Source organism: Oenanthe melanoleuca, chromosome 25 (assembly GCF_029582105.1).
Source record: "Oenanthe melanoleuca isolate GR-GAL-2019-014 chromosome 25, OMel1.0, whole genome shotgun sequence".
In the NCBI taxonomy this organism is placed as follows: Eukaryota; Metazoa; Chordata; class Aves; order Passeriformes; family Muscicapidae; genus Oenanthe; species Oenanthe melanoleuca.
Genome location: NC_079358.1, coordinates 2,756,332 through 2,778,597, shown reverse-complemented (window position 1 = coordinate 2,778,597; position 22,266 = coordinate 2,756,332). Strand labels below are relative to the sequence as shown.

The following is a 22,266-nucleotide window of genomic DNA, read 5'->3' as shown; positions in this document are numbered from 1 at the left end:
TTTCCTGGGCTGGGACATCCCACAGCTCAGGGATGCAGGGGGATGGTGGAAAAATCTCTGAGATGTTTCCCCCGAGCGTCATTTTTGGGGACAAAATTCCTTCTTTTGTCCCCTAGAGGAGGATCTGGCTCTGGAGGGTGGGACACAGATCCAGCGGAGTGGGAAGAAATCTTGGGAATGTAGTAGATGATCCCTCAGAAAAAAAAATATGGAAAAATTTGGGACTCTTCCAGCTCCACCAATGCAGCCCAAAAAGGGAGAAAATTGGGGATTTCACCTCCAAAAATCCCCAAAAGTTCCACTTTAAGCAAAGATTCCCAAGGCTGGAATCACCCAAGGGCCAACAGGGAATTCCTTGGAAAAATCCAATTCCAGCCCTGCCTGAGGAGTGGCTTGGGATAATTTCTGCTCCTTGGATGATGATTTTAACATCAAAGTTGATTTTTCCAGTGGAAATAATTTTTTGGTGTCTTGCTCCATTCCCATGTGGAGATTTCGAGCTTTTATTCCGCATATAAAATCCAGGATATCAAAGAAAACATCTGGAAATTAATAAATATTGATCCTGGTGCTGAATCTTGGTTTTCCAGCCAGAAAATTCCAGGATGAGTTGATGGGGAAAAGAAAGGATTTAGGATCATTATTTCCACTTAAAAGAGGTTTTTCCTGTCATTTTATGTTCCTTGCACAAAAACGTTTCCCAAAAGGAATTTTTTCCTGGATGATTTCACTTCATTATTTTGTCCTGCCCAATTCCAGCCAAGCCCAGGTGGGGAAAGTTGGTTTTTGGGGGGATTTTTTTGACTTTTCTGGACCATTTCTGGATCGAAAATCTTCCTGTTGGGACGTGGGGGTTGGATTGATGGAGAAATCGATGGAAAAATCCAGCCTGGCCATGAGAATTCCAGGTGGGATTTGTGCCTCTAAAAACACCCCCAATCCCAAAATTCCCCCCAAAAAAATCTTGAAATACCCCAAATACCCCAAAACCAACGACTTCACCACCCCAAAATCCTTCCAAGCACCAATTCCAGAAGTTTCCGGGGGGAACCGCTGCTGTTGTTTCCAGATTTATTCATCTTGCACTTCCCCGACCGTATTTTTTTCTGGAAAAGTCTGATTTTTGGGAAATGACAGTTTTGGGTTTTTTACCTCATCAGGTGCTTTCTCAGCAGGGAGGAGGAACTCAGAGGACGTTACGTGAGGGTTTTTTGGGGTGGTTTCGGGTTTTTTTCAGGGTTTTTTTGGTCGCTCAAATATCATTTCTCAGCAGCGAACCTCTGAGCTGAGCTCACCTGAAAAGCAGCAGGATCCTGGGATTATCTGGGATTGGATTTGGGTCAAAATCCTGGAATTCTCATCCTTGGAACCACAAGGAATCGGTCACAGCTCGGATTGTTGGATCCAACCTCAGGGATCCCGGAATTCCCACCCCACACCCTGAAAATTGGGAAAAGCGGCGAAATTTGGAGAAAGAAAAAAGACAAAAATCCCTCGGATTTCCTCCACTAAAACCAGTCAAGATTTTCTCAGCATCAGATCCACGACTGGAATTTTTTTTCCTGCCTTTCCCAGTCATTCCAGGAAGGACCAAACCCATCCCCAAATTCACCCAAGTTCACCGAGAACGAGGATTTGGCTTCTCCCAGGTGAGTTTTTGGGGACCTCCCATCCTTCTCCTTGCTGTGGATCCTATGGAGCTCCAAGATGGGATATTCCTGAGAAATTTGGGGTTTTCCCACCTTCGGGGGGATGGAGCAGATTTTGGGTTGTTCCAAGGAGCCGCCCATGTCCTTTGAAGCTTCCACCTCCCCAGAGCTGGAAAAATCCAGTAAATTCCTTTAAAACTGGAATTTTTCCTCTTTTGTTTTTTCTCTCTTGAGGACCCTCATCAGGATGAGGCAATTCTGGTGGAAAACAAAATCCATTTTTCTGCTTTTCTCCACAGCTATTGGGGCGTGAAGCACAATCCCCCACGCTTTGAATAATTTCCGATTGACGAGAGGAAAAAGCAAAAATTTCGACTCATTCACATCAAAAACAGGAAATGCGAGGCCCGGCGTTGAAAATCCTGCCATCACCACCTTCTCCGAACCTGGGAGCGGTGGAGGCTCCGTGATCCTGGGATGGGCTCTGGAACTTGGCTCCAGCTGCTCCTCACCCTTGGAGCTCTTTGGGGTACGTTGATTTTCCTCCCAAATTCTGGGGATTTTTGGGTGTTTTTCCTTGATTTCGGGGTTTTTCTGGGGCCTTTAGGGTGGAGGTGCTCCAGGTGGGGTGTGAGAAACTTTTCCAGAGGGAGGAGGGGATTTAAAAAATGATCATTAAAAAATTAGCTGGAAAAGTGAAGGATTTGGGCGAATTTTAGCGTTTGAGAGCCCTGAGGGGCTGGGAATTGCAGAGGAAGATTCTGGGTGGATTGGCTCAAATCACCGGGCCGATTTCCAAGGAACAAAATCATGGAATGGTTTGGGCTGGAAGGACCTTTTCCTTTTTCCCATTTCCCTTTTCCGTTTTCCCCTTTTCCCCTTTCCCTTTTCCCTTTCTCCTTCTCCCTTTTCCATTTTCCCTTTTCCCTTTCTCCTTCTCCCTTTTCCTTTCCCTTTTCCCTCTTCCCTTTTCCTCTTTCCTTTCCCTTTTTTCCCCTTTTTTTCCTCTATTTCTTTCCTTTTCCTTTCCTTTCCTCTTCCCCTCCTTTTTACTTTCCTTTTAAATTTTCTTTCCGGGGCAAAACCAATGGAAAAAAGACTTTGGGAAAAATGGGCGGGGACCCTTCTCTGCTTTTGGAAGCTCCAGGTTTGGCTCCTCCTCCTTGTCGTCCTTCTCTTCCTCTTCCTGCTCCTCCTCCCCCTCCTCCCACAATTTCCTACAAAAACAAAATTTGTTTGCCCAGATATGAGGGAAAATCTGAATCGAGGAAAATATGAATGGAGGAAAATCCAAATCAAGGAAAATCTGAATGGAGGAAAATCTGAATTATTGGCTTGGAACAAAAAGCAACAAAGGGTTTTTTGGGGGAAAAGTCCTCCCACAGAAATCTGGAGGCGTTGAAGATGAAACCCTTCAAATTTTATTTTTTTATTCCAAAAATCCCAACCTGGGACCAATTCAACCAGAACGAAAATGTGGGATTTGTACTCAAGCACGCTCCCAGGTGGCTGCAATTCCCAAAATTCCAGAATATTTGAAGTTAGGAAAGAGACTCCTTTGGAATTTGGGTTTTCTCCTTTGGATTTGGGGTGTCTCCTTTGGATTTGGGTCTCCCCTTTGGATATGAGGTTTCACCTTTGGATTTGGGATGTCTCCCTTGGATCTGGGATCCTGTGGATCACCAGGCTGGATCCAGCATCAATTCTCACCTGGATTCCGGATTTCTCGGGGATTGGGATGAGGATGATCCCTGTGAGCCTGAACCCTTCTCTCTCCCTTCTTCCCAGGGATCGGAGCCAGGGAAACGCAGTTGGGAATTTTGGGAGAGCCGACTCTCCTGCAGATCCCCCGCAAGTTCCAGGAGTGCACCGAGGAATTCGGGGAAGCCACCTGGAAAAAAACCATGGAGGGGTCACAGAAGAAGACAATCCTGCTGAAGATTTCCGGCGGGAATGTCACGGAGTACAAGCGGGAGCGGATGCGTTTCCACAGGGGGAATTTTTCCCTGGAAATCCTCAACACCAGCCGGGATGACGAGAGGCTCTACGAGTACAGCATCAGCAAGGGGCCAGAGGAGGAGCTCTGGCAGATCCAGCTGCAGGTGTTCGGTAAAAAAATCATCTGGGAATAGCCATGATGGAAGATCCCGGCTTTTTCTGGGATGTTCCTGGCTTTTTCCGGAATGTTCCTGGGTTTTTCTGGAATGTTCCTTGCTTTTTCCAGAATGTTCCTGGGTTTTTCCCTGGATGTTTGTGGCTTTTTCTTGGAAGTTCCTGTCTTTTTCTTGGATGTTCCTGGCTTTTTCCTGGATCTTTCTGGCTTTTTCTGGGATGACCCTGGAGTTTTCCTGGATGTTCCTGGCTTTTTCCTGGAAGTTACTGGCTTTTTCCTGGATGTTCCTGGCTTTTTTCCTGGATGTTCCTGGCTTTTTACTGGACGGTTCTGGCATTTTGGGACAAAGTTTGGGAGGTGGGTGGCAGTCAAGGGGATGGGGAATGCCTACTTCGAAGTCCTAAAAAATATCCTGGAATTCCCAATTCTCCCTTTTCCCAGAGCTGGAGGCCAATCCCAGCTTTTTGCTGGAATTTTGTTGGATATTCCCAGCCTTTCCTTGGAATTTCCTGATATTTTCCTGGATGTTCCTGGGGGTTTTTTCTGGATGTTCTCAGCCTTTTGGGGGCAGGTCTGGGATGCAGGTGGTGACTGAGGAGGTGGAAAACCAAATCACGGAATTCCTGCTTTTTCCCAGAGCCGGTGGCCGATCCCAACATCCAGATCCTCCATCGGGAATTGTCCAACGGCAGCTGCTCCCTCTCCCTCCTCTGCACCTCGGAGAGGGGGGACGAGGTTTCCTACAGCTGGGACAGCTGGGATAACAGGACCAGGGGGATCTGCTCCGGGAATGGCAGAGTCCTGAACGTCTCCTATTCCCTATGGAATGACAGCATCCGCTGCGTCTGCACCGCCAGGAATCGCGTCAGCAGCCGCGACGTGGCCTTCGACTCTTCCCAGTGCGGCTCCGAGCAGCGGGGTAGGTCCTGGAATCCTGGAATCCCGGAATCCTAGAATCATGGAATCATGGAATTCCAGAATCCTGGAACCCCAAAACCCCAAAATCCCAGAATCATGGAATCACAGAATCCTAGAATCACAGACTTTTGGAATCCAAGAATCCCGGAACCCCAGAATCCGGGAACCTTAGGATCCCAGAATTCCGGGATTTTGGAATCACAGAATTTTGGAATCCCAGAATCCCAGAATTCGAGGATTGTGGGGTGGGAAGGGAGCTCTGGAGATATTCCAGTGCTGTCAGGGCAGGGTGGAAATTTGATGTATTTAGGTGGAAATTTGAGAAATTTGTGTGGAAATTTTAGAGATTTCTCTGGATATTTCAGGTATTTCTCTGGATTAATGGGATCCACCTTTGCATGAGAGACTTTTATGGATATTGGAGATATTTCTGTAGATATTTGAGATATTTCCATCCCACAACCCCCCTTAAAGCCACCAGGGGCGTTTTTAATTTGGGGTTGGTTTTTTTTCTGACCCCAAATCCAGCCCCCAGCAGGTTTTTATCTCAAATAAGGCAAACAAAGAGAGCTCAGAGGCGTTTCCTCCCCTTGGTTTCCTGCAGCAAATCAACCCCAAATCAGGTGACAAGGGTGACAAATTCAGCCTCCAAATAAGGTGATAAAGAGACAAAATTCAGACCCAAAATCAGGGCACAGTGGTGACAGAAATCACCCCAAAGTCAGAGGGCAAAATTATGGAAACCAGCCCCAGTGATAAAAAATCAGTCCCAAAATCAGGTGACAAAAATCATCCCTAAAATCAGGTGACAGGTGACAAAAATCAGCCCCAAAATCAGGTGATGAGGTGACAAGAGGCTCTGGGTGTCCTGGTGCCACCTCCCAGTGTCCCCTCCTGTCCCAGGTGTCCCCGGGGTGAGGACAGAGCTCCTCGTGCCGCTGGTGGCTCTCGGTGTCATCGTCATCATCATCGTGGCCATCGTCACCGTCAGGGCCACCCACTCAGCCAAATGTGAGTTTGGGGGGGTGCTGGAGTTAGGGGAGGAGGGGCCCCAAGGGCTGATTCCCAAAATCCCAGAGGTTGGGAGGGAAAGAATTCCGAGGTCATCGAGTCCGAGCTGTGACCGGTCCCCATCCGGTCACTTGATGTCCGGTGGTTCCTTGGACACCTCCAAGGATGGCGACTCCAAACGTCCCTTCCAAGATCTGAGTGCCCTTCCCAGGAGAAAATTCCTGCTGGAAGAGTTGGAAACATTGGAATGGATTATCCCAACCCTTGGGAAAGAGAAAAACTGAGTTTTTCCTCCAAGTGTAAAAGGCAGGGGGAAGAAATGGCTTAAAAAATAAAGAGAAATATTAAAAAAAAAAAAATCAAAATATAAAAATGGACTTTCCCACAGATTTAGGAATAAGTGTCCATGAGCATCTCACACAATTCCAACTGGAATTGGATGATCCCAACCCGAAAATTGGAGAGAGCGGCATCTCTTCCCATTCTCTGGCTGGAGACAAATTCCCAGAAATGACCAAACGATTCAGAAATCCTCCGAAAAATCCTCAGAAATCCCATCCTGAGGGAATGTGGATGGAATTTGGATTGGGATGTTTGGGATCCTCTCCCAGCTCATCCCTGACCAAGGATGAGTTTATTGGAGAGAAAATCCCTAAAAGGAGAATTCCTGAGTGAGCTGGGGGAGAAAAGGGGGATCCAGGGGGAATTTTGGGATCTTCCGGGGGAAATTTGGGATCTGATCCCAGGGAATGGGACAGGACAGGCGAGAACAGCCGTGAGTTGGGCCAGGGTTGGATTTTTGGGATGATTTTTCCGTGGAAAAAGGGTTGGGAAGCGTTCATGGAGTTCAGGGAGGGTTGGATCCCCATCCCTGGAGGGAATTCCTGGAATTCCTTGGAGTGACCAAGACGGGACAACACCAGACGGACTCAGTGATTTCAGAATTCTTTTCCAACCTGGATAATCCCAGGATTTGTCACCTGACCCCCCCACAGGTTGCCAGGTCCCCTCCCAGGTCACTCCGATCGGTGCCACCAGCGCCACCATCTATGCCCAGGTGCAGGTGAGTGGAAAAAATGGGGGAAAATGGGGAAAAATGGGTGAAAAGGGTGGAAAAGGGGGAGAAGGTGGAAGAAAGGTGGAAAAAAGAGGAAAATGGGAGAAAGGAAAGAAAGGATGGAAAGGGAAAAAATAGGGGGAAATGGGGCGGGGGGAAGGAGGAACAAAAGAGGGGAAAGGGGGAAGAAAAGGAGAAAAAGGGAGAGAGTGACATTGGTGGGGGTAACCCATTCCTGCTGCCCCTGGTCACCGGGAATTTGGGAAATTCCCACGGTGGCTTTGGGGACAAACTCCAGGATTTTCCACCTTTTCCAAGCCCCGCTGGGCACAGACCCAGCAGGAAAACGTGGTGGCAGCACCAGAGTGTCCCCGAGGGACATCTTGGGGACACTCAGGTGCCCCCCAAGACCCCTCAGGTGCCCCTCAGGTGTCTGAGGTCGCTGCCCACCCTTTGTCCCCTCCCTCAGAAGCCCAAAGGGACCGTCCCCAACGCCGCCCCTGTTTCATGCACCACCATCTACGCCGCGGCCACTGGGCCACCCCTGGCCACCGACGGAGCCCCCCGGTCCCCGGCAGCGTCCCCAACCCCACGGGGACACCCCCAGGTAAGAGGGACTGTCCCCAACCCCTTCCTGTGGGGCACACCCTGGCCGGGCCACCTCGCTGACCCCCCAATTTTGTCCCCTCCAAGGACACCACCACAGTTTACGCCAGCGTGACTCTTCCCGTGGCCTGAGCCTCTCCTGGGATCCGCTGATCCCTGGGGAATCCTTTGGGAATCCCTGAGCCACCCCAGAGGAATCTGGGGCAGAACTCTCCGGAGTGTCCGGCGTGGTGGCCGGAGCGGTGCGGGATGGTCAAGCGAGGGCTGGACAGTGGTGAGGAACCTGCCCTGGTTGTGGTTGAGGAATTCCAGCGGGATCCTGGAGCGATGTGAGAAGGGAGAGAGGCTCTGGATGCGCCTCGGAGCTGGGAATGCTGGAGGATCCCAACGGGAATGGCCGTTCCCTCATCTCTGACCCCAAGAATGGTCATTCCCACTCCTGTGACTTTGAGAATGATTATTACCACACCTGTGACCCTGGGAATGGTCACCCGTGACCCCAGGAATGGTCATTCCCACTCCTGTGACTTTGGGAATGACCATTCCCACTCCTGTGACCCCAGGAATGGTCATTCCCACTCCTGTGACTTTGGGAATGACCATTCCCACTCCTGTGACCCCAGGAACGGTCATTCCCACTCCTGTGACTTTGGGAATGACCATTCCCACTCCTGTGACCCCAGGAACGGTCATTCCCACTCCTGTGACTTTGGGAATGACCATTCCCACTCCTGTGACCCCAGGAACGGTCATTCCCACTCCTGTGACCCCAGGAACGGTCATTCCCACTCCTGTGACCCCAGGAACGGTCATTCCCACTCCTGTGACTTTGGGAATGACCATTCCCACTCCTGTGACCCCAGGAATGGTCATTCCCACTCCTGTGACTTTGGGAATGATCATTCCCAGACCTGTGACCCTGGGAATGGTCATTCCCACTCCTGTGACTTTGGGAATGATCATTCCCAGACCTGTGACCCTGGGAATGGTCATTCCCACTTCTGTGACTTTGGGAATGACCATTCCCACTCCTGTGACCCCAGGAATGGTCATTCCCACTCCTGTGACTTTGGGAATGACCATTCCCACTCCTGTGACCCCAGGAACGGTCATTCCCACTCCTGTGACTTTGGGAATGATCATTCCCAGACCTGTGACCCTGGGAATGGTCATTCCCACTCTTCAGCCTGAGGAAGAGTGTCGGGATTTGGACTCCAACCTCATCCTGGTCCTAGTTTCCAGAGGGAGTTCACAAGGAATTCAAAGAGGAAAAATGAGAAGTGGTTTCCTATTTTGAGTTCTGGGATGCATTAAAACCCCAAATCCACCGGATTTTGGCCCAAGGAGAGAGAAATTTTGGGGACTCCTCTGTGGAAGGAGCCACGTCCCCACCAAACTTTCCCATTCCCATCCTTTCTCACTGATCCGAGGGATTTTATAATCCCAAATTATCTCAGGTGTCCACAGGTCCAAGCGCTAGGATTGTGGCGAAGGGGAAAAGAAAATAAACTTGGAATATTTTTTTTTAAATGTTTTGGGATTGGATTGTGGAGGAGTTTCCCAGGCCAGACCTGGATTTTGGGGAAAGAGAATCCCAAGTTTTTGTCTGCGGAAGGGCAGGTCAGGCTCATCCTTGTGGCTCTGAATTGGTGGAAAAAACCCAAATTCCATCAGGGAGGAGCCCTGGAAGTGCCCAGGGAGGTTTGGAGTGGCCACCACAGGAGGTGTCCAAGGAGAGGAGTGGCCACAGATCAGACTCGGTGCCCTCGGAGCTCTTTCCCCACCCCCTGAGATTCTGCAGATCCCGGAAGTAGCAGGGAAAAAAATAATGTGTAAATTTTCCCTTTCTGGGTGGTGTCACCTGCGGTTGTCACCGCATCCTGGCGTGACAATTGTGGAGGCATTTCTACAACTTCTGCAGGTCGTGGAAAGCGCCCCCAACCTTGGGCAGCCCCCCCAGGGCCCCCCAAGATGGGAGGGGACGCTCGGCTGATGTCCCAAGAGAAGGCGACACCTCAAAAACCCGCGGGATTTTGAAATAACAGACACCCCCAAAATCCCACCCTGGAATTCCCAAATTCCCGAATTCCCGCATCCCACCCTGCGCCCCCTCCTCATCTCCTCTCCGGGGGGACCCCCGGGTGGGGACATCGCCCAGGGACCCCCCTGGAGACGAGGGGACCCCACGGGGACTTGCTCTGCTCCTTCCTCCTCAGCTCCTTCCTCCTCCTCCTCCCCCTGTCCCCCCCAGGCCACTCCTCTTGTGGTGGGGCAAGGACACGTGAGGGTGGGTGGCACTGCTCAGCAGGAAATTAATTTTAATTAATTTTAATTAATTTTAATTAATTTTAATTAGTTTTAAGTGCCCCAGGAGGATGTGAGGGGTTTTGGTGGGTTTTGGTTTCCTTTTGCAGAAAGAACCAGTGATGAGTGACATCACGATGGCTCCGGTTACCCCAGTGGCTGCAGGGCTGGGAGATTTGGGGGGCTCAAATCCAGCCCCAAAATGCACTTTTTAACCCCCAAAACTTCTTCATTCCAGACCCCAGAATCCCCATTCCAAGCCCAAAATCCTCCTCATTCCAGACTCCAAAATTCTCCTCCTTCTAGATCCAAATCCTCTTCATTCCAGGCCCAAATCCTCATTCCCGCCCCAAAAATCTCTCCTCATTCCAGCCCCAAAATCCTCCTCCTTCCAACCCCAAAATTCCCTTTCCAGCCCCAAAATATTTTCCTTACCGTTCCTCCCAACCCAAACCAGTCTGACCCAGCAGCTCCCAGTTCCTCATTGGGACAGAGGAACCAAAGTTTTTTTTTTTTTAGGATTTTTTGCTCCATCTGTCCCAGCTCACTTCCCCCGACCCCGAAATCTCACCATGAGACGTCTTCATGTGACTGCCCAGAATAACCCGGATTGAGGGAAGTGCTGCTTTTCCAAAATTGTCTCTGTCCCATGTCCTGGAGTTGCTCTGGGCAGGAAAAACAGGACTTCAATAATCAATATGATTATGCAGAAGCTGATTTATTATTTATCGCCCTAATTATACATTTTTACATTTATAGTCTAATTATACAGTCTGAGACTACTGTCCACTCATTTCTTGATTTGTTCCTCTAAGCTTTTCACGCCCCCTGCATGAGCCCTTCAGACAGGATGACTGGTCACATTCCTGAACTTCGCTGTCCCCTTTTATCTTGGGTCTTTCAATTTCAGTATTCTCTTTTTCAGTCTCTTCTTTCCAGATTTAGCACAATTTATGTTTCAGTTGCCTTTTCTCCAAAAAGTTTTAGAAAAACACCTAAAAATGGCTCATCCCGTGCACCTGCTGCAAACATTAGTCTAAACTAAGGAATATGCAGAAAAACAGCTAGGCACGTGGAAAAACAGCAAAACATGGAGAAAAACAGCAAAATACGGAGAAAAACAACAAAATGCAGTTTTTGGCTGGTGCGTATGATACAGACCACGGCCCAGAGTTGTTCAGCATCACTACAGACTGGAGCAGCTCCTTCATGGCCAAGGCTGAGGGAATCAGGGCTGGTCCCCACGGAGCACCTGAGTAATTTGTCACACGTGGCCACGATGATGCTCTAGGTCCAGCTGCCCCCAGCCACCTCTCATTGGAAACAGACCTGTGGTTTGTTTTTTTTTTTTTTTGGAACACCTCAACTCTCACCTTTGCTTGTGAAATGGAGATGCTTTTTTTTTTTTTAAACCTTAAGGTTCCCCACCTCTACTTAGAAGCCGAATTGTTTTCTTTTTTAAACTTTTTTTAACTTTTTAATAAGTTTCCGTTGCACTGTGTTTCAGTTTTATCACAACCCCCAAGTACTTCGCTCCACCCACAATTTTAAAGTTACACAGATGCTCTTGTTCCTCCTCTTTGTCGTAATCATTTTCTGTCTCGTCCAGTGCCCTGGATCATCCCCGTTCCCCCAGATGCCCATGGACGAATTTTGGATCCCTCTTCTCACCACGCTCATTCTCCTCCACCAAACCAGTAAGTGCCAGCTGCTCTTTTTTCCTCAGGAAGGAGATTTTGGGGTGGTTTTAGGTGGTTTTGGGGTTGTTTCCTGAGCAGCTCCGTGGGGTGGATTTGCAGCCAGGGTGAAAGATGCTGCCACGGATCTTTTGTTACCATGGAAACCTGGTGATGGAGGGCAGATATCCACCTCTGGTCCAGCAGAGGTTGTTCCACGGATTCGCCATCCCTGGAAGTGGCCAAGGCCAGGATGGAGCCGCCTGGGACACTGGAATGTTCCAGGGGGTGTAATGGGACCATTTCAAGCTCCCTCCCAACCCAAACCTTCCCAGAATTCCAGGATTCCCCTGCAAGGAGCAGCTGCACACATGGCCAGGAGCTCCCTGCCCTGCCCAGGTCACTGAGCTCAGAATTGGGAGCTCAGGGTGAACTTTTCCGACCTTTCCAAACCGTCTCCAACTCCTTGTTGCTTTTCCCACCTTTTATTTCACCTCCAGACTCTGTCCCTGCACCCCTCTGCACGCACCAGGTGCTCCTGGTCCCTTGGCAAAATTAATTGTAGAGGTTTATGGACTCCCCAGGAGTGTGAGGACATGTGGGGTGGAGGATTGGGCAACCTCCCAGAGATGGGGCAGCCATGGGGATAAAGACAGCCCAGCCCCTCCTCTGGCTGTGGGAACCTTCAGAAAAAGAGGGATGAGCTCCATCCAGGCCCAGCCTCTGTCCAGATGTTCTCCAGACATCCTGCTCCACTCCTGCTCCTCTCCATGTTGCCTCTCAATTTTTGGAGGTCTTGGGGAGTTTTTGGACAGAAAAGAGGGAAATTGGGCAATGTCTGGCCACATCTCTTCCGTGCAGCCTCTGGGAGGGGTCTTATCACATTGAGCATTCTGTGTGGCTTTGTTAACCACCAAATTTCCTGCATTTTTTTTTTTTTTTCAGCTGTTTTTTCCTTTCTCATGCTCAGAGACATTCCATTGCCCAGAGGCAGCTGAGGCTGAGGGAGCCAGAAATTCCGAGCCAAGACTCGGGGCTGAGCCAGGATCAGTTCCCTGTTCAAAAAACTGGGAAGAACTCTGTTCCCAGTCTAGACTGGGAACAAAAACATGCCAGATCAGGCTTTGTTCTCTTTGAAATGGGAAGCTGCAAAAATTACGAAAACAACTCCTTCCTCCTTGAATTCGTGACCCAATGTCAGGCTGTGGTCACTGAGGGGGAGGGAGGGATCCAGAGGGATCTTGGACCTTGTCCTGCATGTGAAACAGTGTGGGAGGATTCTCATCTCGGGTCTCATGGGATCCCACCTGGAATGGGGAGATCCCACTGGGAATGGGGAGATCCCACTGGGATCCTTCCATGAGCCCCCTGCCTTCAAACAGCCCCAGCCCTGATGGGCTTCGTTCTCTGGGTTCAGCAACTCCATCCCACCTTGATCCCACCTTGATCCCAGCTTTTGATCCCACCTGATCCCAGCTTTTGATCACACCTTGATCCCACAATTTCATCCCATGTTCTTCCCTCCTTGTTCCCACCTCCATCCCACCCTCACCCCACGTTCTCTCCCCAGCGAGCGCCAGCGACACCCCGGAGCTGATCAGGGCCGTGGGCGGGTCCGTGACCTTCCACATCCAGGACACGTCAGGAGGAGATGTAGCAGTCTGGAGTTTTGGGAATGTACCCATAGTGACAGTGTCATTTAAAAATCCTTCTACACACGTATTTACAAATGACAAATTTGAAAAGCGTTCTGCTGTCTCCGAGGACGGCCGTGCGCTCAGCATCTCCCAGCTGACGCTGGAGGATGCCGGGAACTACTCTGTGAATATTAATGGAAAAACATCCACCTTCACCCTCCGTGTGTACAGTAAGTGCTTTTAGTGTTTTTTGGGGCTTTTTACACTTAAAAAAAAAAGAGGTTTCTGACACCTCTGTGCCCCCAGGGGAACTGGCAGAGCCCAAAGTGACCTGTGAGGCCCAGAGCTGCTCCTCAGACGGGAGCTGCCACTTCTCCCTGCGCTGCTCCGTGTCTGGCACTGACCTTGGGAAGATCTCCTACATCTGGAGAGTGGGAGATCAGCCACGGGACGAGGGTCGCATGGTGGTGTTGGTGAATAAATCCTCCTTGGAGGAGCCAGAGCCGCTGACATGCACGGCACAGAACCCTGTGAGCATCAGGAACGTCACTGTCACCACCCCCGACATGCTCTGCACAGGTGAGAGCAGGGGAAAGGTGGGAATTTGGGATGGGATGGGATTTTGGGATTTTGGGATTTTGGGATTTTGGGATTTTGGGATTTTGTGATGTGAGGATTCTCCCACCACTACTTCAGCCAAGCTGCCTCTGCCCTGGCTTGGAGTGAGTTCTGGTGGACTGAGGCATCATGGAGGGATTCAAGGCCAAATTCCCTCTGCCCCCCATGACAGCAAGAGCCAGGATTATTTTGGGATGTTGCTACTGGAACTTCTCCCTTTTCCAGGCGCCCTCTCCAGCAGTGGGGTCACGATCGGGCTCATAGTGACGAATGGAGTCAAGGTGCTTTTATTGGTTCTCCTCCTGCTCCTCCATAAATCCAAAGGTGAGCGTGGAAAACCATTCCTGGAGCCCTGTTGCTGCTGTGCCCGTGGGGTGCCTCTTCCATCAGCGCCTCTGGTATCCATGGCATCGACCGTAGGGCAGGCGTGTTCTGGTGGATGCTGGTGAGCTCGACCCAATCTCTGGGGGGGAATTACCACCCAATTATAGTGATGAGATCCAAATGAAAGGGGAGGCTCAAGCCTTTCACTTGTTTAGAGCTGTCCCTAATACAGGACAGCGTGGTGGACACGATGCCATAGCCTGGCTCTAGTCCAGGATTTACAGGACAAGGTTGCACGATCCGGGCTTGGCTCTACACAAGTTATACAAATTATCAAGGTTTTGAACACGGATCTACTGGCACGGTATGATATCGAGGAAATAGCCCAAGTGCTGTTCCAGCCTGGTCAATTTACAGTTTTTGAAGATAATTGGAGACTGATGGCTGAAAAGGCAGCCACAGTGCCCTCAGACAGATCCCAGGTTTATAATGGGAAGCGACGCTCTAATGGGGCTGCATTGCTTTTCTAATTAAAAAAAAAAAAAATTAAAAACTAAACTAAACTAAAATAAAATAAAATAAAATAAGCTAAACTAAACTGAAATGAAATGAAGTGAAATAAAATAGAATAAACTAAACTAAACTAAATTAAACTAAGCTAAACTGAAATGAAATGAAATAAACTAAACTAAACTAAACTAAACTAAGCTAAACTGAAATGAAATGAAATGAAATAAAATAAAATAAAATAAAATAAAATAAAATAAAATAAAATAAAATAAAATAAAATAAAATAAAATAAAATAAAATAAAATAAAATAAAATAAAATAAAATAAAGACGAGGCAGCTTTTCAGCTGTGGGGAGTCTCACATAAATTTGGCACTCCACATTCTCCAACAGGTCAAGCCGTTTTCAAACGTGCTCATGGTGCTCTGAAGCGTTTTGGAAAAACAGAAAAGGGGAATGGCTGGTGAAACACCACACAGCGACTGGGAAAAGCTTTGTACACCATCAATCACCTCACAGTGCCACAAGATTCTAATGATCCTGTCATTGTGAATCGTTACAGGCTGCAGACGAGACACACCTGCCTCGAGCGAAGGTTTTCATACGTGACCTGACCACGGACAAGTGGGAGGGCAGCATGAACTCGTCGTTTGGGGCCGTGGGTATTCTCATGTCCCAACGGATACCGGGGTGTGCTGGCACCTGCAAGGTTTGTTCTTCCCGACCTGCAACGTCAGAGACAGAGCGTGGCCGATGCGCAGCCTTCAAATGCTGAACAACCAATCGCCAGCCAGATCATCCCTCTACAAGCAGGGAATGAAAATCCATTCGTGTCTGAACTGTTTCGAAATCAATGAGAGATTTTTAGACAGATTTTAGGATGTATTAGAAATAGTGATAGATTTTAATTCTGGTAAACAGTAGTGGACGCCATTGAAGCCTCAGGCTGAAAATGGCTAGGGCTTGAAACTTTTCTCGTGCAGGGGAAGCTTTCCCAGGCTGAGACAGTTTCTCAGTTTAAGCCTGAGCCTTTCCCAGGATAATAACACTGGGGAAAAATAAAAAGGAATTAATAACAAGATTAACACCTGGGCTTCAATGATAAACAGTTCTCACGATTTGTGAGAAAGTTTTGTTTTCTTCAATTATCCAATAGACTGCTGTTCTGTTTGTAGTTTGCGGAACACACTAAAAGAGTGCTCCGTGTCGTTCAATAAATGGCTTCTTTAGCCGCCTAGCTAAAGGAGTCCGTGTCGTTATTTTGCAAAATACATCGCAAGTAGCGACAAACAGTAACAGATCTCACTGTTGTATTAGAAATAGCACTCTGGTAATTGACTTCTTGCTGGGAAGAGCAAGAGGTTTGAAGATTTCCTGAGCACTCAAGGGATCCTCAGGTCTCTTGAGTTGTGTTTGTTCTCCCCTGCAAGGGGCCCCGCAAGGAACCGCAAACACTTTTTTTTTTTTTTTTTTTTTTTTTTTTTTCCATAAAAAAGGGGAATGTGTGTATGCTGTGAGAGACAGGGGGAAACAACAATTTCAGTTTTCCCAAACTACTCAAAGGAAAACAGAAGGGAAAGAATTAATAACAAAGTCCAGCACCTGCTGTTGTGGACAGGAGGAGTGCAGAAGGAACGTGATGATTTGGTAAAAGCTCGTTTACAAGAGGTGTTGCCTTACTTGGAACAATGAGCTTAATTCTATCCTTGGTTGTGTGAACCAGTCCCTAAAAATGTGGCTGCTCTTGCAATGAATCTCTTCTGCATTCTGGATGAAGCCTGTGTTGCTGTGTTCATTCGCTGCTCCCAAGCCTTGCGGCGACATTGAGTGGGAATTTGAGAGATTCCTCTGTATATTTGAGATATTTCTCTATGTATTTGAGATATTTCCCCCAGTATTTGAGATACTACTCTAGATTAATGGGATTCCCTTTTAGGTGAGAGATTCTTATGGATATTGGAGATATTTCTATGGATATTTGTAATGTTTCCATCCCTCAAGCCCCCTCAAAGCCACCAGGGATATTTTTGGTTTGTTTGGTTGGTTGTTGTTTTTTTTTTCTTTTGTCCTGACCCCAAATCCAGCCCCCAGTGGGTTTTTATCTCAAATAAGGCAAATAAAGAAAGCTCAGAGGCATTTCCTGCCCTTTTGGTTTCCTGCAGCAAATCAACCCCAAAACAGGTGACGGGGTGACAAATTCAGCTTCGGAATGAGGGGGTGAAGTGAAAAAATTACAGTACACAGGTGACAAAAATCACCCCCAAGGTCAGGGGACAGAGGTGACAAAAACTCTGGGTGTCCTGGGGCCACCTCCCCATCAGGCAGCCCCGGGGTGAGGACAGAGCTCCTTATGCCACTGGTGGCTCATGGAATCATCGTCATCATTGTCGTCATTGTCACCATCAGGGTGTTTACAACAATCTGCAACTCTTCGCTCCGCCCACACCAGAGTCTTGCACCTCCTCATTTTGTGAGAATTTTTGGTGCCTGCGGTGCCCTGGATCCTCTGTGTGCCCCACACACCCAAGGACGAATTTTGGATCCTTCTTCTCGTCACGCTCAAGCTCCTCCACCAAACCAGTAAGTGCCGGGTAATCCTTGCCCTAGGGAAGTAGATTTTGGGGTGGTTTTAGGTGGTTTTGGGGTTGTTTCCTGAGCAGCTCCGTGGGGTGGATTTGCAGCCAGGGTGAACGATGCTGCCACAGATCTTTTGTTACCATGGAAACCTGGTGATGGAGGGCAAATGTCCACTCTGGTCCAGCAGAGGTTGTTCCATGAATTCGCCATCCCTGGAAGTGGCCAAGGCCAGGATGGAGCCGCCTGGGACACTGGAATGCTCCAGGGGGTGTAATGGGACCATTTCAAGCTCCCTCCCAACCCAAACCTTCCCAAAATTCCAGGATTCCCCTGCAAGGAGCAACTGCACACCTGGCCAGGAGCTCCCTGTCCTGCTCAGGTCTCTGAGCTTGGAATTGGCAGCTCAGGGTGAACTTTTCCAACCTTTCCAAACCATCTCTGACTCCTCGTTGCTTTTCCCCTTTTATTTCACCTCCAGGCTCCGTCCTTGCTCCCCTCTGCACACACCAGGTGCTCCTTGTCCCTTGGCAAGGAGCTTGGGGGGTTCAGGGTGGTTTTGGGGAACCTCCAGGAGGGTGAGGACATGTGGGCCACAGGGGTGGAGGATTGGGCAACCTCCCAGGGATGGGGCAGCCATGGGGATAAAGATGGGCCAGCCCCTTCCCTGGTTGTGGGAATTCTCTGCAAAGGAGAGATGAGCTCCAACCAGGCCCAACCTCTGTCCAGATGTTCTCCAGACATCCTGCTCCACTCCTGCTCCTCTCTGCATTGCACCCCAATTTTTGGAGGTCTTGGGGTGTTTTTCGACAGAAAAGGGGGAAATTGGGCTAGGTCAGGCGGCAACCCTCGCCTTAGGCTCTGGGAGGGGTCTTATCTCACTGAGCATTCTATGTGGCTTTGTTAAGCAGCAAACTTCCTGCTGGTTTGTCTTCACTGAGCAGTTTTCTCCTTCATGTGGTCAGAGAGAATCTACAGCTGATGTCCCAGAGGCAGCTGAATGAGACAGAAATTCTGAGCCGGGATCAGTCCTCTGTTCAAAAAACTGGGCAGAAAATCTCTGTTTCCAGTCTAGAACAAAAACATACCAAAATAGGTCTTTTTTACTTTTTAAACTGGGAAATTGCAAAAATGGTGACAACAACTCCTTCCTCCTTGAATTTGTGACCTGGGGTCAGGCTGTGGTGAGTGGGAGGGTGGAAGGGTGCACCCTGGGTGAGTGGAAGGTTTGGGGAGTTTAGGGGAGCAGAACGAGAGGATTTTAAGGTCCATCCCAACACAAACCTTTCCACAATTCCCTGATTCTCCTCCAAGCAGCAGTTGACCAGGAGTTCCCTCTCCTGCTGAGTGACCTTTCCTCACCTTCCCGTCTCCAGCTCCGCATTCCCCTTTCCGTTCCCTGCCAGGCTCCGTCCCTCACGCGTGGCCACCAAGAGGCTCCAGGGGCTCAGCCTGGGGGTGGCGTCCTGCTGGGCCACCTCAGCCTCCTCTGGGCCACCTCAGCCTCCTGGGAAAGCTCTTCTATGAGTCCCTTCCAGCTGCCTCAGCCCTGATGGGTTTCGTTCTCTGGCTTCGGCAACTTCATCCTGCCTTGATCCCAGCTTTTGATCCCGCCTTCATCCCTTGATCCCATCTTCATCCTACATTTATCCCCCTTTCAACTGACCTCCATCCTACCTCCATCTCATCTTCAGCCTACCTTGATCCCATCTTGATCCCAGATTTTGATCCCACCTTCAACTCTCCATCCTACCTCCATTCCCACCTTGATATCACCTTGTTCCCACCTCCATCCCACCTTTATCCCAGCTGTTCATCCTATCTTCGTGCCCCCCTCCAACTGACCTCCATCCCATTTCTATCTCCCCATCCCACCTTGTTCCCACCTCCATCCCAACCTCACCCCATGTTCTCTCCGCCCTTTCTCTCCCCAGGGAGCGCCAGTGACACCATGGAACCGACTGGGGCTGAGGGCAAGTTCACGACCTTCTACAACTACAAGTCAGCTGATGGAAATGCCTTCAGGAATATTGAGATTAATCTCTTAGTGTCTGTGCCACCTAAAGGTCTTTCTACAACTATTATTTCAAAAGACAAACTTGAAAAGAGTCATGCTGTCTCCAAGAAGAGCCATGCACGTGCACAAACCATCTACCAGTCAATACTGGATGCCGGGAAGTATCTGAAGAGTAACCAAACATACACCTCCAACACAGTGTACAGTAAGTGCTTTTAGTGGTATTTGAGGGTTTTTATACTAAAAAAAAAATAAGTTTCTGACACCTCCATGCCCCCCAGGGGATCTGGCAGAGTCCATATTGACCTGCGAGGCCCTGAACTCAGGCTTCTGCCTGCACTGCTCCGTGCCCGGCATTGACCTCAGGAAGGTCTCCTACACCTCGAAACTGAGAGAACAGCAATTTTATGAGGTCCCTGAGGAGCTGAATCTGAATAAATCCTACTTGAAGGACCTGGGGCCACTGACGTGCACGGCAAGGAAAGCTGTGAGTGTCAAGAGCACCACCATCACCAACCTCGACGTGCTCTGCTCAGGTGAGAGCAGGGAAAAGCTGGAGGGAAAGGTGGGATGGGAATGTTGAGGTTGGGATGGGCTGAAGCCAGTCCCTTGGGAGCCAGGGAAAGGTGGAAATTTGGGGCTGGAGTTTGGGGATGGGACGAGATGATCATGGTCCCCTGAGAGCCAGGAAAAGGTTGAGATTTTGGGGATGGGATGGGATGGGAGCGCAGCCATGATGTTTTGGAAAAAAAGAGGGAATTTGGGGAAAAATAAAAGTTGGCAAGAGACATTTGGGAGGGAAAAAGTCAGGAATTCATCTCAGTGACTCAGGGCTAGCACAGCCAAGAATTCCAGAATCCCTGAGGCTGGGAAATCCCTCCAGGATCAGCGAGTCCAAACTGTGCCCAGTTCCCACCCAGACCAACATCCAGCAATTCCAATGGGAAATTTAGAACCATAATTTTTTTAAAATCCTTTTTATTCCCTGGTCAAGCATCCAGACCAGGTGAGCTGGGACACCCCGGGGTGGGGGATGGAATCCCCAGAGTTCAGGTCCTTAAAACAAATCCACAAATCTCCCTGTGAGGGTGGGATCAGCTCCCACGATCCCAAACCAAGCCCGTGTCCTTTTGGTGTTGCAGGTGGAAATCGGCACCGTGGCCGTCCTGGAGATGGTCCAGAAGGACCTGAAGCAGTTTAAAGGATCTGGACCTGGTTTAGAAGTGTGGATTGTGGTGAGAGTCAGGGAAAACAGCAGGTTGAGTTTTCCCAAGCTACTCAAAGGAAAACAGAAGGGAAAGAATTAATATCAAAGTTTAACACCTGCTGTTGTGCACAGGAGGAGTGTGTGAGAAATGTGATGTTTTGGTAAAAGCATTTTTACAAGAGATGTTGCCTTCCTTGGACCAATGAGCTTAATTCTATCCTTAGTTCTGCAAACCATTCTCGAAAAATGTGGCTGCTTTTGCAATAAATCGCTTTTGCTTTCTGAATGAAGCCTGTGTTGCTGTGTTCATTCACCACTCCCAAGCCTTACAGCGACATTGGGTGGGAATCTGAGAGATTTCTCTGGATATTTGAAATATTTCTCTGGGCTAATGGGATTTCCCTTCACGTGAGAGATTTTTATGGATATTGTAGATATTTCTATGGATATTTGTAACATTTCCAGCCCTCGAGCTCTCCTTTAAAGCCACCAGGGACATTTTAATTTGGTTTAATTTTTCCTTCTCACCTCAAGTCTGACCCCCAGCGGGTTTTTAGCTCAAACCAGGCAAATAAGGAGAACTCAGAGGCGTTTCCTGCCCTTGGTTTCCTGCTCTGCAACAAATCAACCCAAATCAGCCGACAGCGTGACAAATTCAGCCTCCGAATGAGGTGATGAAGAGACAAATTGGAGAGAGCAGTGTCTTCTCCCGTTATCTGGGTGGAGACAAATTCCCAGAGATTACCAAATGAGGCAGAAATCCTCGGAAATCCCATCCTGAGGGGATGTGGATGGAATTGGGATTGGGATCTTTGGGATCCTCTCCCAGCTCATCCCTGCCCAAGGCCACTCTGGCCGCTGACCCCTGAATTTTGTCCCCTCCAAGGACACCACCACAGTTTACGCCAGCGTGACTCTTCCTGTAGCCTGAGCCTCTCCTGGGATCCGCTGATCCCTGGGGAATCCTTTGGGAATCCCTGTGTGGCCCCAGAGGAATCTGGGGCAGAACTCTCCGGAGTGTCCGGCGTGGTGGCCAGAGCGGTGCGGGATGGTCAAGCGAGGGCTGGACAGTGGTGAGGAACCTGCCCTGGTTGTGGTTGAGGAATTCCAGCGGGATCCTGGAGCGGTGTGAGAAGGGAGAGAGGCTCTGGATGCGCCTCGGAGCTGGGAATGCTGGAGGATCCCAACGGGAATGGCCGTTCCCTCATCTCTGACCCCAAGAATGGTCATTCCCACTCCTGTGACTTTGAGAATGATTATTACCACACCTGTGACCCTGGGAATGGTCACCCGTGACCCCAGGAATGGTCATTCCCATTCCTGTGACCCCGGGAATGGTCATTACCACTCCTGTGACTTTGGGAATGACCATTCCCACTCCTGTGACCCCAGGAACGGTCATTCCCACTCCTGTGACTTTGGGAATGACCATTCCCACTCCTGTGACTTTGGGAATGGTCATTCCCAGACCTGTGACCCTGGGAATGGTCATTCCCACTCTTCAGCCTGAGGAAGAGTGTCGGGATTTGGACTCCAACCTCATCCCGGTCCTGGTTTCCAGAGGGAGTTCACAAGGAATTCAAAGAGGAAAAATGAGAAGTGGTTTCCTATTTTGAGTTCTGGGATGCATTAAAACCCCAAATCCACCGGATTTTGGCCCAAGGAGAGAGAAATTTTGGGGACTCCTCTGTGGAAGGAGCCACGTCCCCACCAAACTTTCCCATTCCCATCCTTTCTCACTGATCCGAGGGATTTTATAATCCCAAATTATCTCAGGTGTCCACAGGTCCAAGCGCTAGGATTGTGGTGGAGGGGAAAAGAAAATAAACTTGGAATATTTTTTTTTAAAATGCTTTGGGATTGGATTGTGGAGGAGTTTCCCAGGCCAGACCTGGATTTTGGGGAAAGAGAATCCCAAGTTTTTGTCTGCGGAAGGGCAGGTCAGACTCATCCTTGTGGCTCTGAATTGGTGGAAAAAAACCCAAATTCCATCAGGGAGGAGCCCTGGAAGTGCCCAGGGAGGTTTGGAGTGGCCACCACAGGAGG

The 22,266-nt window shown here is 49.3% G+C and overlaps 2 protein-coding genes across 7 annotated transcripts; both read left to right on the top strand.

Annotated features, from left to right (window-relative positions):
- Nucleotides 1-27: 27 nt before the first annotated feature.
- On the top strand, nt 28-7,530 carry SLAMF1 (signaling lymphocytic activation molecule family member 1). Of its 2 annotated transcripts, XM_056510002.1 has the most exons (8): nt 28-1,649; nt 1,949-2,178; nt 3,438-3,758; nt 4,400-4,681; nt 5,584-5,691; nt 6,687-6,754; nt 7,218-7,355; nt 7,442-7,530. In XM_056510002.1, the coding sequence occupies exons 2-8, from the start codon at nt 2,127-2,129 to the stop codon at nt 7,484-7,486; spliced, it is 1,014 nt and encodes a 337-aa protein (XP_056365977.1). In that variant the 5' UTR covers nt 28-1,649; nt 1,949-2,126; the 3' UTR covers nt 7,487-7,530. The 2 variants fall into 2 exon arrangements, with proteins under 2 accessions (XP_056365977.1, XP_056365976.1); XM_056510001.1 differs by lacking the exons at nt 28-1,649; nt 1,949-2,178 and having other exon boundaries at nt 3,666-4,119.
- Nucleotides 7,531-10,756: 3,226 nt separating this feature from the next.
- Nucleotides 10,757-20,510, top strand: LOC130262678 (T-lymphocyte surface antigen Ly-9-like). 5 transcript variants are annotated; one of them, XM_056510005.1, is made up of 5 exons: nt 10,757-11,355; nt 12,905-13,201; nt 13,278-13,550; nt 13,815-13,913; nt 14,985-15,906. In XM_056510005.1, the coding sequence occupies exons 1-5, from the start codon at nt 11,220-11,222 to the stop codon at nt 15,029-15,031; spliced, it is 852 nt and encodes a 283-aa protein (XP_056365980.1). In that variant the 5' UTR covers nt 10,757-11,219; the 3' UTR covers nt 15,032-15,906. The 5 variants fall into 5 exon arrangements, with proteins under 5 accessions (XP_056365980.1, XP_056365978.1, XP_056365982.1 ...); XM_056510003.1 differs by lacking the exon at nt 14,985-15,906 and adding an exon at nt 14,816-14,978 and having other exon boundaries at nt 11,121-11,355; XM_056510007.1 differs by lacking the exons at nt 12,905-13,201; nt 13,278-13,550; nt 13,815-13,913; nt 14,985-15,906 and adding exons at nt 18,931-19,218; nt 19,295-19,549; nt 20,156-20,510 and having other exon boundaries at nt 11,121-11,355.
- The last annotated feature ends 1,756 nt before the right edge of the window (nt 20,511-22,266 follow it).

Coding starts and splice junctions, on each gene's coding strand:
- LOC130262678 (XM_056510003.1), top strand. CDS start 11,220: ATGCTCTTGTTCCTCCTCTTTGTCGTAATCATTTTCTGTCTCGTCCAG. Junction 11,356..12,904: donor CATTCTCCTCCACCAAACCA/GTAAGTGCCAGC, acceptor TTCTCTCCCCAG/CGAGCGCCAGCGACACCCCG. Junction 13,202..13,277: donor CTTCACCCTCCGTGTGTACA/GTAAGTGCTTTT, acceptor CTGTGCCCCCAG/GGGAACTGGCAGAGCCCAAA.
- SLAMF1 (XM_056510001.1), top strand. CDS start 3,681: ATGACGAGAGGCTCTACGAGTACAGCATCAGCAAGGGGCCAGAGGAGG. Junction 4,120..4,399: donor TTTGGGACAAAGTTTGGGAG/GTGGGTGGCAGT, acceptor GCTTTTTCCCAG/AGCCGGTGGCCGATCCCAAC. Junction 5,692..6,686: donor GGCCACCCACTCAGCCAAAT/GTGAGTTTGGGG, acceptor ACCCCCCCACAG/GTTGCCAGGTCCCCTCCCAG.